At 39.9% G+C, this 11,063-nt stretch overlaps 1 protein-coding gene across 1 annotated transcript in view; it reads right to left on the bottom strand.

The window, feature by feature from the left end:
* Nucleotides 1-7,623: 7,623 nt before the first annotated feature.
* cand1 (cullin-associated and neddylation-dissociated 1) overlaps nt 7,624-11,063 on the bottom strand; it is a 32,974-nt gene continuing 29,534 nt past the window's right edge. The window contains exon 15 of the mRNA XM_078219829.1: nt 7,624-10,494. Within this exon, the coding sequence (XP_078075955.1) occupies nt 10,270-10,494 (225 nt within the window). The 3' untranslated portion in view covers nt 7,624-10,269. The remainder of the gene's footprint in view (nt 10,495-11,063) is intronic.

Genomic DNA, 11,063 nt, shown 5'->3' with positions numbered 1-11,063 from the left:
AACATATGGATGATATTGGAATAGTGTAGGTTAGATGGGCTTTAGATTGGCTTCACAGGTCGGCGCAACATCGAGGGCCGAAGGGCCTGTACTGCGCTGTAATGTTCTATGTTCTATAAATCTGCTTCTCCTTATTTTGAGGCCATGCCCCCTAGTTCTAGTTTCACCCACTAGTGGAAACAACTTCCCTGCTTCTATCTTTTCTATTCCCTTCATAATCTTATATGTTTCGATAAGATCTCCCCTCATTCTTCTGAATTCCAATGAGTATAGCCTCAGTCTACTCAGTCTCTCCTCATAACCCAACGCTCTCAACACCGGAATCAACCTAGTGAATCTCCTCTGCACCCACTCCAGTGCCAGTATATCCTTTCTCAAGTAAGGAGACCAAAACTGTACACAGTACTCCAGGTGTGGTCTCACCAACACCTTATACAGCTGCAACATAATCTCGCTGTTTTTAAACTCCATCCCTCTAGCGATGAAGGACAAAGTTCCATTTGCCTTAATTACCTGCTGCACCTGCAAACCAACTCCTTGAGATTCCTACACAAGGACACCCAGGTCTCTCTGCACAGCAGCGTGCTGCAATTTTTTACCATTTAAATAATAGTCCATTTTGCTGTTATTCCTACCAAAATGGATGACCTCACATTTATCAACATTGTACTCCATCTGCCAGACCCTCGCCCACTCATTTAGACTATCTATATCCCTTTGCAGATTTTCAGCGTCCTCTGCACACTTTGCTCTTCCACCCATCTTAGTTTGGCAATTTGCAGTCTAGACGTAAGTATGAGGAATGGCCATATGTAGATAAAGTTCAGAATAAAGGCTCCTCATAAAAACCATACCTTCACAAGAAGGCTAATCCAAGCATTGTTTAAAGTTTATTTATTAGTGTCCCAAGTTGGCTTATATTAACTCTGCAATTAAGTTACTGTGAAAAGTCTCTAGTCGCCACACTCTAGTGCCTGAGGGAGAATTTAGCATGGCCAAAACACCTAACCAGCAAGCCTTTCAGACTGTGGGAGGAAACCGGAGCATCCGGAGGAAACCCATGCAGATACGGGCAGAATGTGCGGACTCCACACAGTGACCCAAGCCGGGAATCGAACCCGGGTCCCTGGTGCTGTGAGGCAGCAGTGCTAATCACTGTGCCACCATGCCGCCCCATACGAACAAAAGAAAATATTTTCCATAAACTTCTTGCAGTGAAGTTTCAAAGATTTGAGACATTACAAAATGCTAATTAGGTAAGTAACTCAAAAGATTTAAAATAAATTAGTAACATTATTTGCACTTGGCATAAAATACCAGAGAAATACCAATCACAAGTTACAGATAAATATAAAAGCAAACTAGTTATTGTAGTTAGATAAAACATTTACAATAATTATATTAAAATATTTATAAGATAATTAAGCCAAGGACACTTACTGGTAGTGTGACGTTTTGTATCCATTATGAATATAAAACTTCCAATACCTTTCCACAGTTAATGATGTACATAACCATCAACAACATGAACCTTACAAATGGTGTCACTAACAGTAATGGTACAGATACAAAGGGGATATTTGCATGAATAGAGAATTGGCTAACTAACAGGACAGAGAGAGTTGGGATGAATGAGTAATTTGCAACTTGGTAAATTGTAACTAGTGGAGTGTCACAGGGATCGATGCTGGGGTCTCAACTGGCACAGTTGTTAGCACTGTTGCCTCACAGCACCAGGGACCTGGGTTCGAATCACAGCTTGGGTCACTGTCTGTGCGGAGTCTGCACGTTCTCCCCGTGTCTGTGTGGGTTTTCTCCGGGTGCTCCGGTTTTCTCCCACAGTCCAAAGATGTGCAGGTTAGGTGAATTGGCCATGATAAATTCTACCTCAGTGTACCTGAATAGGTGCCAGAGTGTGGTGACTTCATTGCAGTGTTAATGTAAGCCTACTTGTGACTAATAAATAAACTTTAACTTTAAAACTCTTTATGATGTGGGAGTCACCGCATGTGACTTGTAGCAAATGATTTGGAAGGCAAATTGGGTATTGATCTTTATTGCAAGAGGGGTTGAAGTATAAAAGTAGGAAAGTCTTGCTGCAACTGTACAGAGAATTGATGAGATCATACCTCGAGTATTGTGTAGTTTCAGTCTCATTATTTGAGGGTATACTTGCATCAGAAGCTCACTGGCCTGATTCCTGTTTTGAAGAAACTATCTTGAGGAAAGGTTGTGCCGGTTGTGCCTATGTTCATTGGACTTTAGAAGATTGACAGGTGATCCGTTTTACTTTTTTTTAAATTAAATTATTAGTGTCATAAGTAGGCTTACATTAACACTGCAAGTTACTGTGAAAATCCCCTAGTCGCCACATTGCAGTGCCTGTTCAGGTAAACTGAGGGAGAATTTAGCATGGCCAATGCACCTAACAAGCGCATCTTTCGGACTGTGGGAGGAAACCCACACAGACACGGGGAGAATGTGCAGACTCCACGCAGTGGCCCAAGCTGGGAATTAAACTTGGGTCCCTGACGCTGTGAGGCAACAGTGCTAACCACTGTGCCACTGGTGCCTTATTGAAACATAAATGGTTCTTAAGGAACTTGATAGGGTAGATGTAGAGAGGATGCATCCCCTTGTGGGGGATGGGGGGTCTCGAACCAGGGGCACAGCTTTGTCTCCCACTTAATACTGAGGTGAGAAATTTCTTCTCTCAGAGGGTTGCCAGTCTTCTGATTTCGTTTCCACGGAGAGCAGTGGGGGCTGGGTCATTGAATGAGAGGATCTCATTGAATATACCCAAGGTTGAATTCAACCGATTATTGGTGAACAAGACAATCAACGGTTTCAGTGGACAAACAAGAAAGTGGAGTTAAGACCACATTCAGATCAGCCATGATCTTATCAAATGAAGGGGCAGGATTGAATGGCCTATTCCTGTTCCAACTTCTTTATGTTCTTGCGATAGAGAAAATAGTTTGCTAGTGGCAATGCTTTTGAGTATAAACATTTTGTGGAAACAGATACCCTTATCCGAAGGGAGTGGGGTGTCAAATTTTACAAGAAATTTACCGAGAAACTAGCTTTGAGTCTGGTGATTACCAAGCAGCTTTAGCTCCAACAGAAGTTTATTATTTTAAAATTGTTATTTAAGAAATCTCAGCTGGTTTGAAGAAGTCCCTTGTACTCTGCAGATGAAATCCAGTAATGGTCGCTGCAGCAGCAGAAAAAGGTATAATTTTCACAATTAATTTAGAAAGATGATCGAATAAGATCACTAATTTTAAAACCCAAACGCCATCCACAGTAGCTCCTTTTCGACTGTATAATGTAAGATTAATCACTGAGCGGTGAAAAAGAGATTATGTCTTTGATGTGGTAAATTAAATGACACTTTTTTTGGTCTGCAAATGATCTTCAGTAACGCCAAGGCTTTCAATCCCAGGGGGGAATTTCGGTACTGATTGTACAACCAAACTGACCTTCATTGCAGTGTTAATAAACTAATAAACTTAAAACATAAAACTTAGAAGTGTCTAGTACTACACAGGACGCGTTTGTTAAAAGCCGATCAGAATGCACACCTTCATGAACAAGAATTAGTCACTCGGCGTTTTGTCTGAATGGAAATGTTAACTTTATGGGCAATGCAATCATGGTGCTGGTTTAACACTGCCCCACTCCAGCCTTACTACAGTGACCATCTTTACAGAATTAAAAAAATGTTGGGAAAAATAAAAACAAAATACCATCTTCCCATTCCACTTCAGTCAAGATTTACACTTACCTCCCAATTCTGGAACTGCAGTCTGTTTTTTCTAAGAGGTTTTCTCCTGCATCTGGCCGCAAGCCATTTCCCCCCCAAACAATCATCCCCTCCACCCCCACTTGCAGTTTCAAGAGGAAACAATGGCAAAAGTCGCTTCAAGTTAAATGCGCTCAAAAAGATACATTTCTCCCAGCTGTTAAGTTTCTTTTTCCCCTAAAATAAGACTCAGTCCAGGCTATCGCGAGAGTCTCTTGTGCATGAATGTGGGAATTGTGCGGCTGACCCCGGGAGGTGAAGGAAACTGCAGTCACCCCCCACTGAGAAGCTGGAGAGGGAGGGGGGGTGGTTCCTCTGGCACCATCCACCACCCACTGAGAAACATGCGGTACCTCCAGTAAATACAATCACTCACCGAGCTCCTTTCACACACATACATGCACACACTCACTAACGAGCCTCCACAGGTATGATCACTCATTATGCCCCATCTGATACTCATTCACAGGATCACACTGACAACTGTGATGACTATCTTCACATTTAATTGACCTCCGCTGACAGCCCGGCCTCTCTTGCATCATTTATCTTTAGGCATGACTGCCCAAGTCAGTCAGATCGCATAATGGCTTACCAACTTCAACTCACATTGGCACACTGGAGACTTTGATGCGAAATCACTTTTTTTAAAAGTTTAGTTAAATCATAAAGAACATTGTTCAAGTACTAAGGCTGAAGAGAAGTTGAATGGCCGACTCTGGTTCCTGTGAAACACTGGCAGCTGGATTACTGTCATTCTGGTACGCTGGAGAAAAGGTGGAAATGGATTAAATGTAGATAATGCGCTAATAATTGCTGCTACAGTTAATTTAATGTCTGTGTCGATATGCGCGATCTTCTTGGAGATCCTCTCCACTTGGAGCCGGCACGGAGGATCTCCAAGAAGATTGCGCATATCGACACAGACATCCACAGTTAATTTACCCAGTGTCAGTTTTGTTTAGCTGGTTAGCTTATCTTAGTAAGAGTTTTAGCAACACCAGGTTAAAGTCCAACAGGTTTATTTGGTAGCAAATGCCATTAGCTTTCGGAGCGCTGCTCCTTCGTCAGATGGAGTGGATATCTGCTCTCAAACAGGGCATACAGAGACACAAAATCAAGTTACAGAATACTGATTAGAATGCGAATCTCTACAGCCAATCAGGTCTTAAAGATACAGACAATGTGAGTGGAGGGAGCATTAAGCACAGGTTAAAGAGTTGTGTATTGTGTCCAGACAGGACAGCCAGTGAGATTCTGCAAATCCAGGAGGCAAGCTGTGGGGGTTACTGATAGTGTGACATAAATCCAACATCCCGGTTTAAGCCGTCCTCATGTGTGCAGAACTTGGCTATCAGTTTCTGCTCAGCGACTCTGCACTAATGGCATTTGCTACCAAATGAACCTGTTGGACTTTAACCTGGTGTTGTTAAAACTCTTACTGTGTTTACCCCAGTCCAACGCCGGCATCTCCACATCATAGCTTATCTTAGTCAGGAGGCTGTGTTCAAGTTGAGCAGATAATCAAAGGAGGCATTCCCGTGCGGTACTGGGAGAGAACTGCATTGTTAGAAGTGCCAAGCTTCAAATGGAACACTAAGCTGAGGTGTCACCTGCCACATCAGGTAGCTGTTAAAGATGCTGGGGTTATTTTCACCTCCAGTGCCTGGCTGATGGCATGCTGGAATGGATCAAGTTCCCATTTTAAAGCCCAGCTAATTTCGATTTGATTGCTATTTATTAATTGAAACATTTAGAAATTATTTCTGCACCTATTCTCATTTTAGCACTATTACCACTGAACTGTCCAATAGCATTTGGAGCAATTGTTTAAATAATTTTTTTCCCTCTATTGCCATAACAGTTTCACAATACGGTTCCCCACTAGAATCCTCTTGTTCTTTTGGAAGAGGATACAGCAGGATAGCAGAGAGGCGAGGCTGGACCTCTTGGCACTCCGCACCATCCACAAATATCAATTGGTGCAACTTGTTAATAGTGCAATTCACAAGAAGCAGAATGAGGGAGATGCTGTGGGAAAAATCCACCAGTACAACACTACTAATGGCTGCCAAGAACACGAGTGATGCTAATTTTGATGCTCAAGGATTAGCAACATAAACCATCTACTGTTGCATTAAAAGTCAGCCATGCTTGATTCGATTTTGGTACTTGATTTTGTCTCCTTTACTATAACTGCCAGTAGTATTAGAGTTCTTGAACCACAGAATCCCTATAGTGCACGGTACGGTAGCACAGTGGTTAGCACTGCTGCTTCACAGCTCCAGGGACCTGGGTTCGATTCCCGGCTTGGGTCACTGTCTGTGTGGAGTTTGCACATTCTCCTCATGTCTCCGTGGGTTTCCTCCGGGTGCTCCGGTTTCCTCCCACAGTCCAAAGATATGCGGGTTAGGTTGATTGGCCATGCTAAACATTGCCCCTGAGATGCGTAGGTTAGAGGGATTAACGGGTAAATATGTAGGGATTTGGGGGTAGGGCCTGGGTGGGATTGTGGTCGGTGCAGATTCGATGTGCCAAATGGCCTCTTTCTGCACTGTAGGGTTTCTATGATTCTGCAGGAAGAGGCCATTTGGCCCAACAAGTCTGCAATGACTCTCCGAAAGAGCCCCTTACCCAGGCCCAAACCCCACCCTATCCTTGTAACCCCAACAATTTACATAGCTAATCCACCTAATCTACAAATCTTTTGACATAAGCAGCAATTTAGCATGGCCAATCCATTTCACCTGCACATGTTTGGACTATGGGAGGGAATCGGAGCACCTGGAGAAAACCCACACAGACATACAGTCACTCAAGGCTGGAAGTGAATGCAGATCCCTGGCACTGAGGTAGCAGGCACACCGTGCTGCCCAGGGAATTGTCACTCCTACATGTTCTCTCCACAATGCCACTATTTAAGTGAATTGCAAATTCTACTTTAAGATGCAACACCAGCATTATTTTAGACAAAACAATGATCATGTACCAGGCAACTGTTGCAAAGCTTTCAGTTATAGGTAAGCACCGTATCATCCATATCTGACCCAGAAAAAAAACTTTATAATCTTAATTCTCAGGAAATTCAGCATTTATCGCCTACTTGCCTTAGGAATATAGCAGTGAGCCACCTTCTCAAACCCTTGCAGTCCTTTTGGTGATCTGAAAACATGGTTAGGTTTACAGTTTTTAACAAGCCACGATGAAACAGAGCATTATGTCCAGGACAGGATGGAGGTAATCGCATTAAGAACTTGATGTTTTTGTCCTAACTTGTTACAATACCTGAAGTACTATGTTTCAGATGAGATCATAAACTGACTTAATATCAGCTTTCCAAATCGATGTAGAAGATTCCATGATAAGGTGAGTACCATCATTACAAACAAATCAACTTGCTGTGCACAAAACTGGCCACCAGAACTGCAGTGACTATATTTCAACTTTACGTCAATGGTTGCACAATATTTTGGTAAACTAAGATGTGACAGGGATTTTTAAAGGAGTTCTTATCTTATATATACACACCTTTCTGTATTTTGCAAATAAATCAACACTATTATTGTTTGAATGATGCTTTGCTGCAACTGGGCATGTCGTTTTTAAAGCAATATTCTTACGCACATCACTTTTTAGAACAAACCCAAACCTACAGTGGGCATCAACTACAACTCAAACAAAAAAAAGGCCACTGTTGATTCTATTTACCAATTTTCTGTTGAAGTACACTTTAGTTAAAAGAAGATCTTTTGTCAGCTGTTTTTTTAAAAAATCAAGTGTTGTTAGTCTTAATTTATGCAATAACGGGACAATGATTTGAATCAGGATTGATCATTTAAATAGATCAGTTTAGAAAATAACCATTCAATGAGCACCTAATAGAAGTACATGAGAATTCCAATATACTAAACCAGTTCCCATTTTACAGAATTGTTATTAAAACATGCAATTACAAAGAATAAACCAAAGGCATCAATGCATAATTCATAAGCACCATAGGCATCAGTGAGCTTCACCAGCCAAAACAAAATGACATTCACAGACTTTTGATCTCTGATGTATACAACAGCCATTTACATCAAAGCCTTTAGTGTCTCTGGGCACCTGAAGCATTTTTAGTGCATTACTAACGCACCAAAAATATTTCAGATGACTGCTTGCAGGAAACAAAGCACCAGTCTGGGGTGCATGTTAAAGTACAGATCATGTACACGTATGCATACACGAAGTACCATTCTGTAGTACAGATACAATGAATGAACCTAAAGTTTGTCAGTAATACAGATAATACTCAAATGAGCAAAAAAGAAATCTTGGTACACATTTAAGCAAAACTCCAACATAAAATTCCAGTTTTATCAAAAAAAATTAAAAGATTCTACAAACCAATACATAGACAAAATTTGGAGACCTTCAAATCTCTTCACATTTCTGTAAAATGCATTTTCCCCCGACCAATTTAAACTGATGAATTGCAAATAGATAGGAAGTACAAAAATCATCAATCCCAGTCCAGATATTGTCAGATAACTAATTATGCATCAGGATCCAGCTGTAAAACAAGTTTACTTTCAATAGAGCTTTCAAAATTCCAACTTTTGGAGAAAAAAGTTATCCTAAAGATCAGACTTGACACGACTCATTCGAGAAGGGAAATTAATGCAATAATGGATCAGCTTTTTTTTCTGCTGATAAATTGATGCCGTTTTAAACAAAATGGAAATTCAGGCATCATTAAAGAATGTCTAAAAGGTACACTGACCATTTGCAGCATATAGAAAAAGCAACTTGCTTCATTGCAAAAGATAACAATAATGCAAGTTGGCCATTACCTGATAGAATATTAGCTGCTTACATTAGATTTTTTAATCTAACATATAATATGATGAACCTTGCTCTTACAATGTTAAACATTTAAATGTAAACTATAGGATGTCTACAGTGGTCAGAGGGGAGAATTTGCAAAGCAATTTTCAGATTAGGTTTGTATTGTCATCACGTTATCTAAAATGTAGATTAATTATATTCTGAAATTTCTATCAAATAGCTTCTAAAGTTCCACAGCTTTTGAACACCATGAGCACAATTAAGAGCAGCTGATGTTTGTCCCATCAGCCTTCACATATCCTGGTGTCCCCTACACCACCCACAAGCAACATTTACGCAGCATGCACTTTCATCAAATACCTAACCGACATCATCCAAAACAACTGCCGCCTTGGCACCTTCTTTAACGTTCCCCGCAATTCCTACTCCAATCCCTGAAGTCTTGTGAGATGTTATTTTACCTAGAGCATACCACGCAAGTGGAAGCTACTCCGTGCATCAATTTTGAAACACAGCACCAAGTAACACTGACTCTTTTAGGACTTCACCTACCACCAAACTAAGCCAATTTTGGATGGCGTTCCCTGAACATGGAGCTTCAACTGAAGGTGCTAATTCCACTAAACTGAAAACAGTGGTTGTAGATTGTGGCACCACTATTCAACAATTCCAGAGTGCTTCATTTTTTTGTGCGCAATAGCCTTTTGAGGGTCATATAAAATAGCTTATAGGTGGAATAGTTATTCCAACTTTGGGAGCTTCCAGGCAGATTAAAATGAGGTTTTCTGATTCAATACATTCCTATTAATTTCAGTTGAACCCAATGTAGTACAGTTTTTAGTGCAGATTTATTCTACCTTTACTTGAAAAAATTAATGGAATGTAAAACTATAATAAGATCAATAAAACAAAACTAGCAAGGCATTAGCGGTGCAGAGGATGAAATCATCTTTTGAATTCAAGCTTTGTATTCCAAACAAAACACATTTTACAGAACATACATTTTGGAATGTCCCATGCAGTATCAATGCATTCATGGAAATAAGTTGCCATTCCAAGAAATTGGAAGGACCAACCTATGATTTAAGAACTGTGCCAACCATTTTAATATAATAAATCTCACAAAGCAGAGTTCTTTTAACTATTGTTTAGCAAGCCGAAACAAAAAAAAACATTAGACAGGTGAACAGACATTTTTTTCTCCTTTTTTCCTTGCAAAAATCACATAATAAAATAAAAAGTGAATGGCATGAAGTTTCCTGAAAGAAAAAATCTTGGGAGGAAAGTTTAACATGTATATTCCAAGTTCATTCAGCACACCAAAATCCTTATTGCATACCTATACACAATCTACTTCTACAAATGCATCGCCTTTTAAATACTGCTGAATTGAGTGTGGTATAACAAAATGTTCTGTGTAATTTACACTATTTTTTTCCACTTTAACTACAAGGACTTTCTGGGTTAACTACTAAAAAAGCAACAATAAACAAAAACTAGAATTTCCACGAAAGTAAAAATGAATTCATAAGCTTAAAGCTCAAAGTACAGATTTTCTTTTTGCTTGCGTACTGACTGAGATTTCAGTGCATAACATCAATACAAGAATTAAAGATTCCTTCTTTGGAAGAAAAGATTTAGGTAGTGTCCATTGACTCCAAGCTAGTAGAAGATGAGTCCTTTTGGATGCTTTCAAAGATGGCTGCCAGCTCAGGGTTGGAGCTTATTTGAGACTGAAACTCACTCATAAGTGGACTTTTCTCTGCTTCCGGAATGGTCAACAGTGCTGCAACTGCCCGCATGGCTGAGCGTTTCAGTTCATCTTGCTTCTCAAACTCCTGTTTGACCGAGTTAGCTTTTACCTATTAAATCAAACCATTAAAATCTTAAGACTTCAAAGAAATAATCTTGTTAGAATTTAAAAACAATTTTATAGGCTGGCAAACTGAAAGAATTCCAATATTTTGTGTAGTCGGAGTGAATAGGGAAAAGAGCAGGTAATAAAGTTTCAATATTCCCTTGTTTTTCATGTTCGATGATGCCAGCTCGATTTCATTATGCAATTCTGGACATCATAAAGTGCAATAAAAAAATCTGTCTCACTTTTTTAAACAGATAAATTGATCCACTAACAGGGAATATCTGAAACCAGACCAGAAAACTATTAGTGTAACTATCCCAGTATTTGCAATATTAACCATAATATTCTGTTAAAGATGTGTTAGCTACGGTTCTATTTTGTTCCCACTGTTCAATACAGATTTTGTAGTTAAGAATTAAGAAGCAGTCAGATCTATATATATATCAAATGTCCCAATCATACTTGCCAAAGCATGCAGTTTGAGCTGCAAATAAAGATCCCATAATATGGTAAGATGTTACTGAAATCATAAGGGATAATTTACAAGTCAACAACAGTGCACATTTACCT

This window comes from Mustelus asterias, chromosome 9, assembly GCF_964213995.1.
Source record: "Mustelus asterias chromosome 9, sMusAst1.hap1.1, whole genome shotgun sequence".
Lineage (NCBI taxonomy): Eukaryota > Metazoa > Chordata > Chondrichthyes > Carcharhiniformes > Triakidae > Mustelus > Mustelus asterias.
The sequence above is the reverse complement of the archived record's forward strand: the minus strand, read 5'-3'. Positions and strand labels throughout refer to the sequence as shown.